The sequence below is a fragment of the Osmerus eperlanus genome, chromosome 2 (assembly GCF_963692335.1).
Source record: "Osmerus eperlanus chromosome 2, fOsmEpe2.1, whole genome shotgun sequence".
NCBI classification, from domain to species: Eukaryota; Metazoa; Chordata; class Actinopteri; order Osmeriformes; family Osmeridae; genus Osmerus; species Osmerus eperlanus.
Window position 1 is genome coordinate 14,779,623 of NC_085019.1, and position 20,997 is coordinate 14,800,619.

The 20,997-nt window shown below is 40.7% G+C and overlaps 3 protein-coding genes across 6 annotated transcripts in view; 2 read left to right on the forward strand and 1 right to left on the reverse strand.

Moving 5' to 3' along the window:
* mfsd13al (major facilitator superfamily domain containing 13a-like) overlaps positions 1-1,614 on the forward strand; it is a 55,747-nt gene extending 54,133 nt beyond the window's left edge. For both annotated transcript variants that reach the window (XM_062453607.1, XM_062453598.1), the window contains one exon: positions 903-1,614. In XM_062453607.1, coding sequence (XP_062309591.1) covers positions 903-1,044 — 142 coding nt within the window. In that variant the 3' untranslated portion in view covers positions 1,045-1,614. The remainder of the gene's footprint in view (positions 1-902) is intronic.
* On the reverse strand, positions 1,388-9,283 carry si:ch211-139g16.8 (immunoglobulin superfamily member 6). 3 transcript variants are annotated; one of them, XM_062453902.1, is made up of 7 exons: positions 9,154-9,283; positions 3,261-3,452; positions 2,682-3,034; positions 2,316-2,410; positions 2,090-2,140; positions 1,758-1,862; positions 1,388-1,527 (listed from the first exon to the last, which is right to left on the reverse strand). In XM_062453902.1, exons 2-7 carry the CDS (start codon positions 3,368-3,370, stop codon positions 1,474-1,476), a joined length of 768 nt encoding a protein of 255 aa, XP_062309886.1. In that variant the 5' UTR covers positions 3,371-3,452; positions 9,154-9,283; the 3' UTR covers positions 1,388-1,473. The 3 variants fall into 3 exon arrangements, with proteins under 3 accessions (XP_062309886.1, XP_062309894.1, XP_062309902.1); XM_062453910.1 differs by lacking the exon at positions 9,154-9,283 and having other exon boundaries at positions 2,682-3,038; positions 3,261-3,430; XM_062453918.1 differs by lacking the exon at positions 9,154-9,283 and having other exon boundaries at positions 2,682-3,038; positions 3,305-3,419.
* Positions 9,036-20,791, forward strand: LOC134014093 (ER lumen protein-retaining receptor 2-like). Its single transcript, XM_062453979.1, has 5 exons — positions 9,036-9,251; positions 17,359-17,459; positions 17,801-17,959; positions 18,196-18,448; positions 18,646-20,791. The coding sequence occupies exons 1-5, from the start codon at positions 9,161-9,163 to the stop codon at positions 18,678-18,680; spliced, it is 639 nt and encodes a 212-aa protein (XP_062309963.1). The 5' UTR covers positions 9,036-9,160; the 3' UTR covers positions 18,681-20,791.
* The last annotated feature ends 206 nt before the right edge of the window (positions 20,792-20,997 follow it).

Sequence of the window (20,997 nt, forward strand, 5' to 3'; positions counted from 1 at the left end):
TTTAGTTTTGGTTAATAATCTTGCTGCAGAGTTTTGAATGAGCTGTAGTCTTTCAGTAGTTTTCTTGGGAAGACCAGCGAAAAGTGTGTTACAGTAGTCCAGCCAGCTGGATATAAAAGCATGAAATAGCTTCTCTGCATCATTTTGTTTTATGGTCGTACCTTTGCTATATTCCTGAGGTGAAAGAAAGCTGTTTTGGTCACTTTATTAATGTGAGAGTTGAAATTCAAATCTGAGTCCAGGATTACGCCGAGACTTAAGCCAAGGGGTTAAACCTCCTAGATTCTTAGTTAGCATCTCTCTTTTGGATTTGGGGCCACATAGTAGGACTTCAGTTTTGTCTTCATTTAATTTAAGAAAGTTATCATTCATCCATTTGTTTATTGCCGACAAGCAGTTGGTAATGGAATTTATGGCTGTTGCATTGTTGGGTTCAGCGGATATATACAGTTGTGTGTCATCCGCATAGCTATGGAAATCTATATTATGTTCTCTGATTATGTCGCAGAGTGGTAACATATAAAGAGAAAAAAGTAATGGACCTAAGCAGCTTCTTTGAGCAACCCCGTAGCAGTTCTCATGTTTCTTAGACATATGGTCTCCTAAACTAACAAAACTTCCTTCCTCTGATATATGATTTCATCCAGTTTATACTCTATCCAAACTTGCCAATAGTTAAGTAATCTTCTAAATTCAACTTCTGGTTTCATCACTTTGAGGCAGACCCCCTCTAGTGATGAAGCAATGCATGACCATGTTTCCAATGGAAAAAATAAACAGAGTGCAATTAATTGCATGAAAGTGAATGTTATGCAGATATGTTAAAAATACCAAGCATGTTTTGCCTCTCATCTTGGAAAACACATTGGTGTACAAATCAAGCTGTATCTTCTTCCCAACAGTGCCTTGGAGTCCCTCCACAGTGTCATGTTCTACCTGGTGTGTGTGCTGCCCATGTGTGTGGCAGCTTTACAGGCCCTGGCATGGAGGCCATTCTCAATACGAAACAGTCACACAGTGGACACAAAGTATATTGATGGATAAACAGGAACAAAGTTTTATTGGATTTTTGGGTAAAGGGTAAAGTAGCAGGCTGGGTTAGGTTGGTCATTGCAGACAGGAATACATTTATGTCAACAGTGGGCCTTGCATGTTGGAAATATAATTGTATGTTTGTCTTTCAGTACTGCACCACTCAGCCTATTGTTTTCTCAACCAAATGAATGTAAAATGTAATTTCATTTTGTCTTTATGCTATAAAAAGGCATTGAGGAACTATCATAATATTGTGCCTGTCACTTAAAGGTTATGTCCAAGTTATTGTTTTGAAATCGATATGCTCTGAATGTTTTCTATCAATCTTTTTGTACTGTCTCTATTTTAGTTAGTAGAAAGTCTACATTCTAAAGTCATGAAGGGTAGAAGCATGAAGTACTTTCAATGTTTACTGACATTCAGTTCAGCTGATGGTATTCACACATTTTGATATATGTCATCTGCTGGATTGTTGGACTGAGGACCTTGAACCTGCAAAGGGATAGGGTTATGTTGTTTAGTTGTAAACCCAGGAAACACCATGCTGTATTTCTTACAATACATTACATTAATGCTTGAGTGGATGAGGTTTTTATGGAGGGGGGATTACAAATAGGAGTTAAGGAAAAACAAAAAAAGGGTGAACTACACAAGTGTTTTTACAACAAAGTCTTAAAGAATCGCGGTGTGATGTAATAGAGGATCTTCCGTCTCTAGCCTACCTTAGTCTGAGATGAACGCTTAGGGTTCTGTGCATTCTTCCTACCATATAACTCTTGCACAACAGCCCTGAATTGGGCTCTTTTTGTTTTGGTGACAGTGTTTTTCTGTAAAACAAACAGTAATTTGTTACGTTTGTTTATGAATTAACATTTTTAAAGAGCTGGGCATCTGAATTAAATCTAAGCTTTCTGACAGAAACATGTATGACAAGTGGTTAATTACAAATATCCTTTATTAAGATATGAAAGAATGGTAAAACTATTAAAACTGCAGTTTGTTCCTGTTTTATTTGGGTTTTCCCAGGTATGCTAATTTATATATTTTTTGTTACCTCATCACATTTCGTCCTTGTTCCTCTGCAAATGGTAATATCTTGCCCAGACTAGAACAAGAAAACAGTATGTTAGATGTTAATTTGTTAGTGATAGGAAATCTACCTCTTTTAACATCAACTCCCAAAACACACACTAATAGTACATTGGTGGATGCATGTTATTTACGAGGATCGAAAACACATTACATTCAATCAAATCTCAAAAGCTACACAGGTTGTTTACCTTCTTCAGAATGATCAGAACCACCACAGCAAGGCTGTATAGGGCCATCAGGACCAACAGAAACCACAAAAGAGTGTGCCAAACCACCGGCATATCTGTCCAAGAAAACACGAGGGGAATTGTTAGACGTGGCCGAGTGATGCCAAAAATAATCTGTGTTTTTTTGTTACATACTCTCCACATTAACAATGCATTACCTCAACACTACTTTGCAGCTCTCTCTCGGCATTCTATCTACAACACGTATAAACAACCAAGCCACCTAACAGTTCTTTGATCTTTGAAACTGAGTAACAAAACAGCAATCAGAGCAAAAAGACGACAGGAAGAGGTCCATCCAGTCAAGCTAAAAGGTTCTCTCTGTACCTATCACCACCAGCCTGGTTCCTCGTCCTATCTCCTGTGCTCCTTGATGCACTACCCCTTGGAGCACGATTGCACAGTGGTAAACCCCACTGTCGTTGGTGTGGAGAGAGCGGACCCTCAAAGAGTGTCCTTCCAGGCTGTACTTGTAACTTTGTGCTGGCAGGTTGATTGGGTTGTTATAGAGTGAGTGCTCGTTGAAGACAAACCAAAGGGTTTCAATGGAACTAAATAGCTTGTTGGTGGACGAACAGTTGATATTTACGTCACAAGGAAGAATGATGTGACTGCTGTCCTGCGACATCATCTTGTTTGGCTGGTCTATCCCCACAATGCAGCTTGGTGTGCTTCCCATCCTGTCTGGAATAAGAAAGTTAATGCTACTCTGTCTGTTCTAACAGGAGTCATCCTACTCTACACTACATAATAAATATATGTACTATATTCTATACTAAGTGTTTATTCGAATTTATCTTGTATTGATCGCATGTACTAGTATAGCACTGTCTCTGACAGCTTTGATAAGAGTAGATCACAAGCCTATAAATCATTCCCAAAAAAGCCACACTGTAAAGATCTTACCTGCTGTTGAAACAAAGCTTACAGTTAGAAAAAGTAACAGAAACCTGTTCATTTCCCCAATGTCCTCGGTGTCTCTGTAGCCTGTCTCTGCTCAACTCCTGTGATCTCATTACTCAATGCAGTGATGAAATAAGACAGATTTTTTCTTTCTCGCACTTCCTTCCTGTAGGTCACTTCTCTTATAACCAGTGTCTAGATTTGGATAGTAAGACAGAGAAAGTATTAATGTTTATACACATTGTATGTGCCTGTCTGTGTTCATTTGAAGAAGACATTTTTATTTTTTCAAGTCTTAATCTTTTACTAAAGAGTGACTAATAGGCTAACTGTTGACTGTTGCTTATTTGCATTTCAAGGTTCAGGCAATCCCAACTCTATAAGCATTGAGGATTCAGAGTATTGCAATACAGCAAATAAGAAAATATTTATTTTGAAGCAGGTTACTTCTAGCCTGGTCCTAACCAAACTCTCGTACATTGCATTTGCATTGCAAAAATAAAATTGAGCGGAAGTAAGTAGGAGGGCAGAGCCAGGCTAGTTTACTTCGGCCTGACAAGGTAGTTATGCCAGCATTATGTGAGAAGTTCACGCCTACAATTTCCGATGCCTACTCGAGTATCTGAGGCGTCCAGGGTTATCATATCCGCGGTTTTCTAGCCAAATTGGGATACTTTGAAAACAGTGTCGCGGGTGAAAATGTATTGGTCGCAGGTGGCGGATTTTAGTCATAAAGTCATTTTTACATTTTAACTATGGAGGCATCTATTGGATAAATGTGTAAACTCCTCTGTTGTACACCCCAAAAAATATAGGGCTAGTTCAGGCATTTTGGGCTGGTTTTGACCACTCGTTGGGCTGGAAATCTTTGCGGCGTCAACTCACGGGAGGGGGGGGGGGGGGGCTTCTGGGGCTTGCGCATGTTGTCTCAAAAGCCCCAAATCTTTTAGGTTATTGGGTTGTCATTTTCGCCAAATATAACAATATAAGTCCAACGTAATGTATAGGCCTATTACATAAAACAAAAAAAAATATTTTGTGCTCAAGATTCGCTTGATCGGTGGCATTCCCTGTAGAACTCGATATCTGAACTCAAATCAAACCGAGACTAGGGGCCCGTTCTCCGTACGTCGCTTATTACATCCGAGATCAAATGACACATCCAAGATGACATCATCTTGCTTATCATGATCTTCGGTTCTTCGAACACACTTGTTGTTGTTTATGATTAGTATAGCTGGATTGAGTTATACGTTGGTCTAAAAGGGGATATTTATCGATAGTAGAAACCTTGATCAGCAACGCTGCTGGCTGCTCACATAAGTCTATGGCTGCTCACCGTGGCCAAAATGAGCGCCCTTTTTTTTCCGCAACAGAGCCAACAGAGCAGCTTGCTCGAAGGTTACTCCGAATTTGAAGATTTTATCAGAACGCCAGGGAACACCTCGAAGTCTGCAAAATCCAAGAAGGAGGGCTGACAAAAAGTAGCAGACCAAATTAAATGTACAGACGCGTTTTATCGCTTATTACAGTAAGCTAGGCCTATGTTTTTTTTTAATTTTCATACTTTCATATTTTCATTAATGTCATATGATGTTTCAACAAATTTATAATGTAAATGACACCCTCACAAAAAAACGATAGGCTATGCTCTGAAAAAGTATAGGCTAGCATGCGCTGTGTTTAAGGAGCTATCACGCAATGAGCAATTAATTCGGTTTCATGTTCTGCTAATTATTCTTGCACCTTCTGCAACAGGTTCCTGTAGTAAAAACGGACAAGACATGTCTGTGACAGACTTCCTGTATCACCTCTGCTTGTAAAGCCTCAATCTAATCGTGTTTACATAAAATAAACCTGCTCCCGAGCAGGTTTATTTTCCTCTGCAAACACGCATCATTTTCTCATGTAGGTTAGAGCATGACATGTGCATCAGCAGATACTATTTTAAAAGAAATTCCTGCATTAAAATAATGTATCATGACAGTTTGTATGATTTGGTCATTTATTATCACACTAGCATTTAATTATCACGGCAAACAATTACACTGCACTAAACTGTAAGTGTAAATGTAAAGTGAAAATAACAAAACCAGTCAGTATGATGACTTGAGCGAATCATTCACGTCTTACTAAAACAGCGGCCACGCGAAAGGGAATGAGGAAACTGTTTCCTCTACTAAAAAATACAATGCGGGTCACGTGAAAAAGGATCTAAAGACTCGTAGAAAGACCGAGTCGGGAAATGAACGAATCGTTCGTTTCCTCCAGCTCCCAGTACAGAGCCTATGCAGGTCACGTGAAAAATGATCTAAAGACTCGTAGAAAGACCGAGTCGGGAAATGAACGAATCAGAGCCATAGAAAGAGAGTTGCGACACGCTTTGATCTCGCCGACACGTGATCACGTGGTTCGTGTAGCTCGCTATAGTTCCAAAAAACCCCACTGCTGTCAACCGGTTTGAATGGTTTTCAATGAAGCTGGCCAACGGAAGTCGCTTTCTCAGGCAAATGATGAATGAAACAGGCTCGGTTAAAGAAATCCGATATTCTGGCTATCTTCAGCAGACTCATATCTACAAAAGGCAGTCCTCCCTGACGTGTTTGGTGTAGAATGGAGTGAAATACAACATTGTGAACACTCACTACCAGTGAAACACAGGAAAAAAGCTAGAGCTTTTTTGTCACGTGGTTCCGGTAGCTCCCTGTAGCTGCTGTCAACCTGTTTGAATGGTTTTCGGCGGGACAGACAGCAGCACAATCTCGATTCACGGACATTTTCGGTATATTAACACATAATGTCAATTGGTTACTGGTGTGTTGTATCATGTATGTCTGATACTTTATTAACATGTATGTATTACATGAACTTATACATAACGCAATATTGTGAAGCAGAGCTAGAAATGGCTATGCTAGCTCTACTGTACAAACTGTACTGTACCATACTGTACATACCAAACAGTAGCCTAATGAGGACTATATTGTTCCACTTAACGTTTAACCTTAGACGGTTGAAGTAAATGGGTCTTGTTAAACGTTTTTTTATTCATCAGCCCACTTACAATTTAGCCTACCACATTAACAACACTTATATTTGTAGTACTTGATGCAAGTTGAATCTAACCATTATCACCAGCAACTGCTCAATTTAAGACAAGAAAGGAGTTTGGTAAATAGAACAGAATAAACAAGGCAACCAACTGCATTCAATAAAACATTTTATTGTACAATATGTCCTGTGTTCTTCCACTCCTTTTGTTTGTAGTGATCCGGTGATCTTCTGGCTATGATACATGTACAGCTAGCTAGAGTAAAAGTGTTGCTTACGTAGACCTACAGTCTAGCTCCAACTGCATTTAGAATCTAACAAGCTTACGATAAACTTTAACTAAAGCTGGCTATATAAAATACTACTAATAACAATTGATATGTGGTGGTCGAAATATGAAAAAATGCAGGATTTTCGTGAATTTACCAGCTAACTTGCTTCGGACCACTTAATTTGCAATTCATTGTTGCTAGCTCTACTAACTAGGCTAATAAGAGCTATATATAGAAGACTTTGTATGCCAACGAACACCAATAATTAGAACTAATTTGACAGACTATAAGCCAACTGACTTCTGGTTATGATACACGTGCTCTCTAGCTAGCTTCAGTAAAAGTGTTGCTTATGTTAGATACTAGCTAGACCGTCTAGCTCTAACTGCGTTTCGAATCAAACAAGATATAATCTTACGATAAACTTTATCTACAGCTAGCTATATGAAATACTACTAATAACAATTGATATGTGGTGGTAAAAATATGAAAAAATGAAGGATTTTCATCAATTTACCAGCTAACTTGCTTCGGAGACACTGAAAATGAATGGGGTTGAACGGTGGAAAATGCAATGTTTGGAACTACAGGTCGCATGTGACACGCTTTACTTCCGCATTCCTCGATAACAATGGGAGTCTATGGAAGTGTCCCAACTCTCTTTTTCTATGGCTCTGGAACGAATCGTTTCCTCTAGCTGCCACTACAGAGCCTATGCAGGTCACGTGAAAAATGATCCAAAGACTCGTAGAAAGACCGAGTCGGGAAATGAACGAATCGTTCGTTTCCTCTAGCTGCCACGACAGAGCCTATGCAGGTCTCGTGAAAAATGATCCAAAGACTCGTAGAAAGACCGAGTCGGGAAATGAACGAATCGTTCCCTCTAGCGTTTCCTCTAGCTACCACTACAGAGCTTATGCAGGTCACGTGAAAAATGATCCAAAGACTCGTAGAAAAGACCGAGTTGGGAAATGAACGAATCGTTCCCTCTAGAGCAGGGGTACTCAATTAGAAACCCAAAAGGTCCACTAACCAAATTTCCATTCAGTCCAGGGTCCGGAGGAACAATTATGTTTTATTTTTCTGGTCTTTACCTCAGAGTTCTGGGGGTAATTTTGTTCAAAGTGTCCATGCTTTGTGTCATAGTGACCATAGCCGTGGGAACATAGGATATTTTATCAGGGGGGTGCTGCTGGGGGGGGGGGGGGGGGTTCTTAATGTTGCGGGGCGGTAGGGATGGACTGGGAGTAAAAATAGGTCATGCACATTCTGTTTTATGTGATGCTAGTTCGTGAGAACGCTAGGATACTTAATGCGAGCGCGCGTAGCACGCAAGACCATTTTTTTTGCCTTTATTTGAGCACAAAGTAGTTTTTTGAGCTTTATGTAAAATGAACATAGCCGTTTTTCAATTGGTAAAACCTTGTCTAGTGAAGGTGATGTCTTTTTGTCTCAATGTTTCAGCCCCACCCTTACGTTTCTTAGCCTGGTTTTTCATTGTTATTCTTCTCCCGGTGCTCCCAATGGCCAGTCCGCTACTGCGGGGCTGGGCTGTGCCGCGGTGGTGAATTTTAAAGTCATATCATTGGAAATTCTCGTGCTGTCAGGGGGTGCTACAGCACTCCTAGTTCCCACGGCCATGATAGTGACGTTTCACATTAGCTACCACGACAAGGGCAACCGTCTCATTAAACACATCGGTTTTGTGCGCCCCACCGGCAGCACAAATGCATACTTGTCTGAAATTAGGTATTTTTGGATTTGGATTTTCGCCGGGTTTAGAGCACGCCATGTTTTTCGCTAAGGAAGAAACAGGTACTGTTAGCAAATCGATTAGCCTGCGTTGTTGCGAATGACACACACAACCTGACCCACAGAGGTTGCAACCAACTTTCAGTGAGTGAGTTGTCATGGTGATTACAGTTATTAAAGCTCCTGATTGGACCTTTGTATTGGACAAGTAAGATAGAAACCACATTTAGTTGGAACAAAAAGATGTGCCGGTTAAAATGGAAACGTTCCGTCAAAATGAATTAATTCCATAATAATATATCGGTTATAGGTCCGGGTCCGGATAGGGAACCGCCTGGGTCCGGACCCGGACCGCGGTCCGCCAATTAGTGACCCCTGCTCTAGAGTTTCCTCTCTCTACCAGTACAGAGCCTATGCAGGTCACGTGAAAAATGATCCAAAGACTCGTACCCGAAGACCGAGTCGGGAAATGAACGAATAATTTCTGTTTACTTGGACGAGCCTATGCAACAGTCCCGATGCGCGGCCACGAGAAAATGAACGAATCACTCTTTGAGAGGACTCGTTACTCCCGAGTCCTTGTAAGGATTCGTTCAAAATGAACGAATCGTTCACGAACGACACATCACTAGTTTGCAACGTCTGGCTTAGCCAAATATTTTGTTTGACTATTGTGGGCATGTCTATGTGAGCTGTCCATCATATTCTTCCGCCCCTTCCACGTCGACTTGCATTCTCGCCATCTTTCAGTTTGTTGCACCAAGTTGCATTCAGTGCAATTATATTAGCTAACTTATACACAAAGAAAAGGACTTACTTACCGGAGCAATGAACATCTTCAGATTAACTGGAGACCTCTCCCACCTGGCGGCTATTATTATCTTGCTGCTCAAAATATGGAAAACCAGGTCTTGTGCAGGTAAGCTAGCTAAAAAGGCACTGTTACTACTATGCCAGTTGTGTCGTTAGCATTCGAAATACAGATCCCATAATGTCTAGCAACGACCTAGCTACAACAAGCTAGATAGCCATGTCACCTCTTGGCCTGGCCGTCTTTCATGAATTTTAGTTGGCATGTGAGCGTTGAGAGTAGCATTTATGGTTCTAATCATAACTATATCTGATGCTCTAACTAAGAATGGTAACTTTGGCTTGCGCAACTTAGTTTGAGTACTGTACCACTAGCTCTACCTAGCTCCAAAGTAGCAGCTTAACTTGTGTTAGCTAGCCTACAAATCTAGCGTAGGAGTGACAACCATCTCCACCAATCACAAAATAATACATTTGTGCCTTAATAAATAATACATGCAGTACTTAGCAGCGAGTTACACATTGCTGCGTATTTTGTGTTTAGATAATTAGAGATTGGGTTTCCATCATAGACGTGCTGTTGTATAGCAACAGTAGTTGTCTATCTAGTATGGTGGTCTACTTGATGTGTAGAATGTTAGGCTAGCTGGCTAGTCTCTGACACATCTTAGGCTAACGTTAAAACAATATACTAAATAGTTTTCGGAATCAAAGGCTTGCTAACTTTTCACAATGTTCACACAAGTTTATTGGCTAGCTATGCAGTTAAATTCATTGACTGCTTGTTCTAGGATGAAGGTTAGCCTAGCCCTAGACCAAGCAAGTTCTGGGTTCTGACGTGGCGTTCTAGACATACCTACGGAAGCAGGTAGCAAACCTCACAGATTACACTGTCAAGTTATTAAAACAGTTAATATTATTTTGACACTGACCCCTGTTGACCTATCCGTAGATGCCACCAAGCTAACAAAATGAGGTCCCCAGGACGTCCCCTGAACGTCCCCGAAAGTTATTAGGACGTCGTCGCAAGGGAACGTCCCCATTACGTTTTTTTGTAGGGTTCCCTAAAGGTCCCGGGGACGTCGCAGACAAACGTCCCCGGGACGTCCATGTAAGATCCTCATAACATTTAGGGGACGTTCAGGGGACGTTTGTCTGCGACGTCATGGGGATGTTCCCTTGCGACGTCCTGATAACTTAAGCATACCAAATGCAGAATCAATTTCTCAACCTTAATTTATAGTCACATTTATGCATTTAATGGATATTTATTGTATACAAAGTATAAAATGCATATTACCTAGTAAAATGTAGCCTATAGTGCAAAACTAAACTGAATGTGTTCACTTAAACTCAACAATGTAATTTAACTTCTTTATTTTAAAACAGGCACGTATAACAGGCTGCTGCTAAGTATTGTGTATTGTAACTTATTATGTGTATGCTTATAGAAAAAACACGATTTACAGTATAAACAAACACTTTATTTAAATGCATTTTAAAAGCCTGAATTACATTTTTTTATTTAGCAGACGCTTTTATCCAAAGCGACTTCCAAGAGAGAGCTTTACAAAGTGCATAGGTCACTGATCATAACAACAAGATAGCCACAAAACATTGCGAGTAGCCAAAACATGAAGCACACATTGTGAACAACCAAAGTAAGTGCCAAAGGGAAGAACCATAAGAGCATGTAGTTAAACAAGTTACAATTAAACAACATGAACTGCTATAAGTGCAAGTGTACCTGTGGAAAAAACAAGCAACAATAATAAAAACAATATATGACAGCGAGTACAAAAAATTTAAATCAGTTACCACTAACCACAAGAGCAACAAGTCTCTGAGCAAGAGTCATTGTGATCCTTGATGAAACTAACATCGGGTCAAGCGAACCATTCCTAAGTACCGTTGTACTCCCGGAACAAGTGCGTCTTGAGCCTTTTCTTGAAGGTGGAGAGACAGTCAGTGTCTCTGATGGAGGTGGGGAGTTGATTCCACCACTGGGGGGCCAGACAGGAGAAGAGCTTGTGTTGGGACCGGGCGGTCTTGAGCGGTGGGACCACCAGGGGGTTGTCTGAAGAAGACCGTAGGTGACGGGTGGGGGTGTAAGGCTGCAGGAGAGACTTGATGTAGACGGGTGCAGTCTCGTTCACTGCTCGGAAGGTCAATACCAGGGTCTTGAATCTGATACGGGCCATGATAGGTAGCCAGTGGAGAGAGATGAGGAGCGGGGTAACATGGGAGCGTCTGGGTAGATTGTAGACCAGGCGGGCCGCTGCGTTCTGAATCCTCTGAAGAGGGCGGGTTGCACATGCTGGGAGACCAGCGAGCAGCGAGTTGCAATAGTCCAACTTGGAGAGGACAAGTGCTTGGACTAGCAGCTGGGTGGAGTGCTCAGACAGGTATCTCCTGATCTTCCGGATGTTGTAGAGGGTGAATCTACACGACCGGGAGACTGCAGCAATGTGGGCCGTGAGGGAGAGCTCATCGTCCATGGTAACCCCAAGGTTCCTGGCAGAGGATGAAGGGGTCACCGTCACAGATCCCAGGGTGATTGAGAGATCGTGGGAGATGGAGGGTTTAGCCGGGATGATGAGAAGTTCTGTTTTGGCGAGGTTCAGCTGGAGGTGGTGCTCGGTCATCCAGGCGGAGATGTCTGTGAGGCAGGCCTCAATCCTAGCTGAGATCCCCGGATCGGTCGGGGGGAACGACAGGTACAGCTGCGTGTCGAATTAATTTTCTTATATTTTTATTGTCTATAGAAATTAATATACATACATTTTCTATATGGCTATTTCACGTTGGATAAACATACAAATACATAGATAGTAGAGCTTAAGTTTGTATTAAAATATATTTACCTCAAATTCTGTCCTTCGTGTGGCCCACCTTCACAGAAGTGCGCTAAATTACTCTAAACTAGCCAACTACACACAAAAAACTATTAAAAACACAATAACAAAGAACTATACTATCAACACTAAAACTGAAGTTGAAGATATATTTACACAAATTGATTATCAAACGGTATTATAGCTATACATTAAGGATGCGGGATCAAAAAGTTTTTCTGTCTCTCAACGACGTCTTCACTCAACAACAGGGTTCACGTCACGAGCGGTGGCGTCCGTGAGAGATGTGTTGTAATAGGCTAGTATGGAACATTTCTAGAGACACAGCTGGTGCTTGGATAGGCTGGATCCAGCTTAGATGTTTTGTTTCAGTGATGGTACATCCCAAAATACAGGGTTTTTCCTGCATAGAGAACATTTTGGCGCGCGCCAAAGCCGTTTTCCCGAGTGCCAATGACAAATCCCGAGCGCCAAAAGCAAAAAAAAGCGTGCAATGCATGTCAGCGAATACAGTCGTATGCAAAAGTTTGGGCACCCTTGATAATCTCCATTACTTTCATCTATAAATTGTTGGGCGTTTGTATGAGGAACGTCTTTGTCATATATATACACATACGTCATGGACAGTGATATTTTAGCAGTGAAATAAGGTTTATTTGATAAACAGAAAATATGCCATACGCATCATAAGAGAATTAGACACGTGCATAAATTTGGGCACCCCAACAGAAAAATCACATTAATTTACTAGAGCCTCCTTTTGCAAAAATAACAGCCTAGACACTTCTTATAGCCTCTGATGAGTGTCTGGATTGAGGTAATTTGGACCATTCTTCCTTACAATACATCTCCAGTTCAGTAAGGTTTGATGGGTGCCTAGCGTGGACAGCCCACTTCAAGTCACCCCATAGATTTTCAATTATAGTCAAGTCTGGGGACTGGGATGGCCATTCCAGAACATTGTAGTTGTTCCTCTGCATAAATGCCTTAGTGGATTTGGAGCAATGTTTCGGGTCGTTGTCCTGCTGGAACACCCAACTCGGCCGTAACTTCAGCTTTGTTACAGATTCTTGAACATTATTGTCCAGAATTTGCTGGTACTGAATTGAATCCATGCGACCCACAACTTTAACTAGATTCCCAGTTCCTGCACTAGCCCCACAGCATGATGGACCCCCCACCAAATTTTACTGTGGGCAGCAAGTGTTTTTCTAGGAATGCTGTGTTATTTTGCCTCCATGCGTAACGCCTCTTGTTGTGACCAAATAACTCTATCTTTGTCTCATCAGTCCACAGCACTTTGTTCCAAAATGAGCCTGGCTTGTTCAAATGTAGTTTGGCAAACCTCAAGCGAGCCTGTTTGGCGCGTGTGCAGAAAAGGCTTCTTCCGCATCACTCTCCCATACAGCTGTTCTCTGTGCAATGTGCGCTGAATGGTCGAGCAATGCAGAGTGACACCATCTGCAGCAAGATGACCTTGCAGGTCTTTGGAGGTGGTCTAAGGGTTGTCCTTGACCATTCTGACCATTCTTCGCCTTTGCCTCTTTGTTATTTTTCCTGGCCTGCCACTTCTGGCCTTAACAAGAACTGTGCCTGTTGCCTTCCATTTCTTAATGACACTCCTCACAGTGGAAACTGATAGCTGACACCTCCGGGATAACTTTTTGTAGCCTTCCCCTAAACCATACTGCTGAACAATCTTTGTTTTTTGATCATTCGATAGCTGTTTTGATGCCCCCATTTTGCCACTGTTCAGAGGAGAATCAAAGAGAAGCACAACTTGCAATTGGCTAACTTAAATACCCTTTCTAATGATTGAATGCACCTTTCTATGTAATTGAAGGCTTAACGAGTTAATCAGACTAATTTTGTGTTGCAGTTAATCAGCATTTAGTAGGCAGAGGTATTCAAATCAAATAAATGATTAGGGTGCCCAAACTTTTGCACAGCCTATTTTTTCACATTTGATTTAATTTCACACAACTAAATACTGCTACACCAAATATCTTTGTCTGGAAAACACCCCAGCACTCAGTGTTAACTAGAAAAGGAATATTACACTATTATATTGATCTTTTTTGGTGAAGACAGTAAATTATCATGCAGCCTCAGAGGGGTGCCTAAACTTTTGCATACGACTGTATGTTCTCAATAGTATGTTTCAAGTATGCTACAGCCGAACCCTCGTTCTGTTTTGATCAATAGTAATCGAGTTGATAAGCGTGTCTTCTTGTTTGATCAATACGCAACTGTGAGGTGCGCGAATGGACAGAGCGGCCAGTAAACTGTCGTTCCGCTGCGAGGGGCCAGCCCGACGTGCACGAATACACCTGTACAAATACACATGAAATTTAAACTTATAATGCTGACAAAAGTTTGATTTACGATTTCCAACGCAGCCTCCATTGGTATTCTTAACCTGGAATGATAATATATAGTGCAGTGTTTCCTCTATGGCTAAATTTCTGCCGCCACGGTATCAGAAATCAGGCTGTACAAAATTTTAGGCCGTCTATCAGCAGTGATTATTAGAGTGCATGTCAGAGAATTGCACGGACACGCGCTTCACACCGCAGTTGAGATTGCGTGTGTGCGTCCTTGATAACTGTAAGTCGTGTAACTTATGTTGTCAGTTCATTTAAGCCTGTTACCGATAAGTCTATAGTTCTTGCAAATTGAAATCAAGTTAACTGGTGATTTTCATTGTTTGTATTCTTCCTCTGCTAGCTAAATTGTCTGTTGATTCGATAGCGATTGCTGCCCTTGCTCAGGTTTGTATTTTAGGTGCATTATTATGCTGAAGTAGTTTTAATTAATAAAAAGTGGGTTTATTGTTATTATTTGCTACAGAATGCTTAGCCTATCAAGATCAAATGAAGCAGGCAGTGTACATGCTTCAGAGTGGCCTAACTTAATCGATAGGCTAGGCTACTGACCATTTACAATAAGTTGTTACGTCAATTATTAATTGGCAGCATTTATGCCATTTAGAACAGACTTTGAGTGTAAGGTGTCTTTAAGTATCCTAACTTTATTGATTTAGGGGAAATAGGATATGGATATATGTGCAATATTACATTAGCTAAAAAAAAGAATATATATATATATATATATATATATATATAAATGCAGTCCATTATACATTTTGTATTTTTTTTTGGAGCACCGAAGACCCATTTTGACCCAGGAAAAACCCTGCTATAATGTATTACTTCGCTCAAATGCAAGTTATTGGTACCATTCATAAACAATTGATTTAATACTGTACAGTTTCCACAGTGACAGTAGGCTATAGCTCGAGCAAGTCACATCACAGAATGACACACAAAAGAAAATATCAGTTCGGAATTTAGGTGGTTACGTTATGACCAACGAATGACGTTCCTGGAACCCCCAAAGTTTTTAACATAATGTCATATCATAACCAACCAGGGACGTTCCTGAAACGTCCCCTGAAAGTAAATTGTGACCTTTTAGGAACTTTAATAATGTCCAAAGAACGTCCTAAGGACGTCCTAAGGATAACGTCACGGTATAACCTATAGGGGACCAAATAGGAACGTCACCGTCCCTTGTTAGCTGGGCAGTTGGACCTGGCTGGTGTCACTAGGCATTAGCAAGAGGACTGATAAAGGCGTATCTCCCCCCAAAATCAATCAAATATTAAAGATAGGATAGGAAAATAGCAAGCCAGTATTCTGTTCATACTGCATAATATATTGTCATATAGGCCTAGATTGTGAAACCAGATACAGTGGTGCTCTGTCTTGTTTGGAGAACCTTTTCACTTTGCTGAGGGTGTTAAAACAAAAAGGGTGCCTGTAACTCACCTTTTGGCCATGAATTGGTCCATTTAAAGATCCTGTAAAGCAAATTCAATGTTTTGCTTCCAAGTACATTATATACGTGTGAAATGAGTTCCTGAAAGCATGTGCAAAGCGCTAAAACTTTGTCGCACTGAAATGTGGAGTTAGACCGTAGAACGGTTTCTCCTCCGTTTTCAGATCAGGTTTTAATGGGCGGAGCCACAAAATGACCTATCTATGTCATTTTGACCGATCTACGTCAGATCACTGAATGGCTCCTCCTGCTGTACTGTTATTGTAGCCTACATCAGCTATCTAGCTAGCTTCAGGATGTATCCCTCCACCCGCAACTGCATCTTCCCTGGATGCAAGAACTGCAGCTGCGCTGCAACGCTATTTAAGTTCCCTATTGATAAGGAAAGGAAAAATAGGTGGATAGATTTTGTGAATAGCCACGCTCATGGACAGCTTCGGATAAACTCCAACAGCCGCCTCTGCACTGACCATTTCACGGCGGATAGTTTTCAGGGGGGGGGGGCACGCCTACCATGTAGAGACAGAAATGACATGCCGTCGTGTAAATAAGAAAAATAACATAAGGCCAATTAGTTTGTTTAATAAAAGAGCAAGCTATATACCTGTTTTATAGGAAAGGTAACCTTAAATGACTTATTTTGTGATCGGGCGCTATATATATATTGATTTTTTTATTAACTTGAACTTCCAGGGGGGGGCGGGGGGTGCCGTTAGGGAGGCGGGGCGCCCCCCTAATATAATGGTAGGGGAAACACTGGTTTTAACATGGACCAGAGACAGACGGGGTTCACGGACACACGGCAACGTCGCACCTGGACCATCCACCACCGCCAGCAGTTCATTACTCAGTTCTGTGTGCTTGTTATAATTATACTAGATAACTTTTCCAGAGGTATCTCTGCTATGAGTTAGTGCAAACCGCTAACTTTATATTAGGCTACTCGGTGTAGAATGATGGGATTTTGGTGAAATGGTAGCTAATGTGCTAGAAGTAGTTGGAGAGCTCACTGTCTGCTGTCTCTGGTGTCCATTTTTACTCCTGTGTTACAGCTCAGGGGAACAAGCTTCATTTATATGCATCTGTATGTTTCAGTCATTGAACAAATAAATTCTAATTCTATACTGTTTTGTTCGGCTTGACGTAGCGTCCATTATCTGGGTTGTAGGTACTTGAGAGAGGCGACGCCTTTCAGCGAGGGGGCAGAGCTTCAGCTCCTTGAGGCGACACGCCCCCCCAGTCTCAAGCAGAGAAGACTGCTGATTTTCTCACGATTTCAAAGCCTAATTTAACATACTTGTCAGTGTTTTTTTTTCATTCGAATTTGGATGGGTAGTTAATAACACATTCTTCTGTGGCGTGGTGAACTTAAAACTCGTTTTCAATTCCACTTTACAGGATCTTCTGGTACATTCTGGTAAAACAAAAAATAGCTGTGTAATTTATATTGTCAAGAACAATTTGTTTTAGTGCATTATCAGCCAGATATGTGACATTTTGTACAAATGTGTTGTTGTGTAGGCATTTCTGGGAAGAGCCAAATCTTGTTTGCCGTGGTTTTCACCAGTCGCTATCTGGACCTGCTCTCATCTTTCATCTCCCTCTACAACACTACCATGAAAGTACGAAGAGTGTTGCATCCCAATTGCCTTTTACATGTCTCCCCAAAAGGCTGGAGGTTTTATAGTAGCTTCTTTTCATTGTTTTTCTTCACTAAATAAAGAGTATGCTGGCTTGTATACCTTGTATATATTGGTTGTAGGACTAGTTTGTCTAATGACAACATGTGAAGTTCGAATCCAGCCTTGGCCCTTTGCTGCATGTCTCCCTCTCATTCTCTCTCTCATTCTCTCTTCTCTCTCTCTGCATTTCCTGTCACACTTCACTTATAATCTGTCCATTAAAGCATGACAAATGCCAAAGACCTAAATAACTGTTACCTTATCTCCCTCCTCTTCCATAGGTGATCTACATAGGGTGTGCCTATGCCACTGTTTACCTAATCTACATGAAGTTCAAGGCCACCTATGATGGTAACCATGATACGTTCAGGATGGAGTTCCTGATTGTTCCTGTAGGGGGGCTGGCTTTCCTGGTCAACCATGACTTCTCTCCTTTAGAGGTTAGAGACACAAAACATGAGCGGAAAAAGAAATTCACGACTTTGGGGCCACCGATTTGCATTGAGCATAAATGGTTGTTCAATGTTTGTCAGTGTAATCTAATCTTTTCTAGTACTGCTTCTAGTTTGTGGTTCAGAGTTGCTCTTTGAATGATATGTCCATGCTTGAAGGCAATGATTTGGACCAAGAGTCATGTTATAATGGCATGAATCTTTTCTGTCGTTTTCCTCTATAGATCTTGTGGACGTTCTCCATCTACCTGGAGTCGGTAGCCATCTTGCCCCAGCTCTTCATGATCAGTAAGACTGGCGAGGCGGAGACCATCACCACCCACTACCTGTTCTTCCTGGGCATGTATCGAGCCCTCTACCTCTTCAACTGGATCTGGCGTTTCTACTTTGAGGGCTTCTTTGACATGATTGCCATTGTGGCAGGTGTGGTCCAGACCATCCTGTACTGTGACTTCTTCTATCTCTACGTTACCAAAGGTGAGTTTTTCAATGTTGACGATTGCTATCTTGACCATACTGTGGGTGGAAACCACAACTTACCCAAGTCCGATTTGAGTGCTTTTGACGATGCATTTGTCAATCTGTTGATATTAGCATGAAGAAAAACACTTTTGTGCATGACCTAGGCCTTTCTTTTCATTATCATGAATCTCATTCTCATTTTTGGTCTTCAGTGCTGAAAGGAAAGAAGCTGAGCCTTCCAGCATAAGAACTAGACAGGGAGACCCGTGTCTTCAAGCAGACTCAGGGCATGTGGAAAAAACATCCTGAAATCCCTCCAAGCCAGCGGAAGATGTATGAGACATAGAGCCAATGGGGGGAATAACACTAGTCTCTTCGTCATGAGTATAACTGAACTGGTAAACACCAACACGTTCCAGAACTGAACATCGGATGAACACGGGTTCTTGATCAGCCTATGGGTTCCTGTGTTTAGCATCTTGCCTTACCTTTTTTTCTACATTGTGAGATGTGTATTTTTTTCTTTCTAACAATGAAACACGCATTGTAACAAATAAGGTTGACTCAATGCAAAGTTCCTTGTTGAACTTGGTAATGAAAGGCACAATGTTAAAGTCTTTTTCATGGATTTGATTTATGTCAAAGGAATATTCTGACTTTTTTGTACTCTTCTCTTTTTTTGTTTAAAGAAGAATTGACAAATCAACCTTGTTTGTCTCCACTGTGGTTCAGTTTGTATGTTTAAACCCCACTGTTTACCTGTCCCTCATTTTTTAATTCACAGTTTTTAATTTGTGTTCCAAAGTGGTCATTAAGAACTGCCATTTCTTTTAATGCACTATTCTTGGTGCATATGGTGTATTCCTTCTCATTCTGACTTCCATTTTGTTTGTGCCTTTTTGAGAATTTCAAAACCTATAAAGACCTTGTGCCATTTAAAGGACTTCTAGTATTCTGCTGGTGCTGCACCAATACTTCATACATACCCTTGTAGTGCTACTCTTTTTTACAATTTACTGACACATACCTTAAATTAGGTTTGAAAACATTTCATGTACATTTGGTGGTGTTTTAACGCAGTATTACTGACTGGGGCTGAGATATTGCAACGCCAGTGGGGAATGGGGATACTACTGTGGTTGGATGTCAATAGTTAATTGGTATTAAGAGGCCCACTGAACAGCAAAAAATTCAACAGCCTTGCAGAATTGACCTATGAAACAATATTTTGCAGGCGCACATTTTAGAACCATTAAATGATGGCTTTGACTCCCAGCTGATTTAGGTCATTTTCAGTCATTCCTAAAGGTACATAGTAGTTCATGCTTTTTCAGGCATTGCATGATATCCTTTAATACTCCCTTCACTGAATGTTTTGCTACTTTTTCTGTGGTGCTAAATAAAACATTGATGTTAGAATATTGTTTTGAAAGTGGTAAGCATACTTTTATCACATTTCATATCAGCGTCTCATTGACTATCAATGGCGTAGGTTTGGTCTCAGCTTTGGTAGGGACACACATCTCTTCTTTTTGGGTGACATTTCCTATCTACCAAGCACAAAAGGTTCAAAAATATAAATGCTGAGACCAAACGAAATACTAATAGGAGGCTTTATTATTTCCTGGCGTATTTAATAGCTTACCGTGTCAGACTTCTGCCCTCTTTCTGCAAGTCACGATTCACGATTCATCATCTTGTCTCGCAGGCTCGAGGCGCATTGGTTAACTTGGAAATGTATTTTTCACTTTTCTGGGCAACGAACATAGTATAGATAATAATACGAATGAGTTTTGCAAATATATTGTGCAAAATATTTTTGTCGGAAATTAACAAAATATTGGTGGGGACAATTGTGTCTTTCTCAAACTTGGTCGTGACTAGTCCCTATCAACCCTATGCAAACCTACGCCCTTGAGCAATATGGACCAAATAGCCTGGGTAAACTAAGGGTATATAAAAAAATATTAGAATTTCACAGATTTATAAGTGGTCAAATGTGATTTAAAGAAATCTTTGTTTTTGACCAGATGTTGGTGCAGAGACCATGACTTAAACTGTCTTTAAACTGTTGAGATCGACCTCTCACACAGAAACTTGCCATAAACACACTAGAGATTTATCCACCCACCAAATATATATATTTTTTTCAAATAGTAACATTAGTAATATTCCAAAGATACGAGAATAGATTTGACTTCATTAGGAGTTGCTACTAAATAGCTTCTGAAGTGTATAAGTTGTGTAGAAGGCTTGTTTAGAATTTTATATAACTTGTTGGGGTATATTTTTTTCTTCTGTTTTTTTTTTTTTTTTACAATGCAATGTAGCTTTCTATTAAAATTATTTACCACCAGAGGTCAGACTTTTGTGCTTTATGGTGTTTAGGGCATTTTATGTTTAACATGATTTTTGCAACTGCACTTTGGCAATGAAGCATAAGTCTTAGTGATTTTGTAAACTGTCAATTCTGCTTTAATGTAGCACCAAAATGAAAAAAGGATACCATAGCTGAAACAGGTTACAGCCCAGGATAACCAGACAACAATAGGAATGTTTATACA

Coding starts and splice junctions, on each gene's coding strand:
- si:ch211-139g16.8 (XM_062453902.1), bottom strand. CDS start 3,370: ATGAGATCACAGGAGTTGAGCAGAGACAGGCTACAGAGACACCGAGGA. Junction 1,863..2,089: donor CAAGGACGAAATGTGATGAG/GTAACAAAAAAT, acceptor TTTGTTTTACAG/AAAAACACTGTCACCAAAAC. Junction 1,528..1,757: donor AGCGTTCATCTCAGACTAAG/GTAGGCTAGAGA, acceptor ATCCCTTTGCAG/GTTCAAGGTCCTCAGTCCAA.
- LOC134014093 (XM_062453979.1), top strand. CDS start 9,161: ATGAACATCTTCAGATTAACTGGAGACCTCTCCCACCTGGCGGCTATT. Junction 17,960..18,195: donor ATGACTTCTCTCCTTTAGAG/GTTAGAGACACA, acceptor TTTCCTCTATAG/ATCTTGTGGACGTTCTCCAT. Junction 18,449..18,645: donor CTATCTCTACGTTACCAAAG/GTGAGTTTTTCA, acceptor TTTGGTCTTCAG/TGCTGAAAGGAAAGAAGCTG.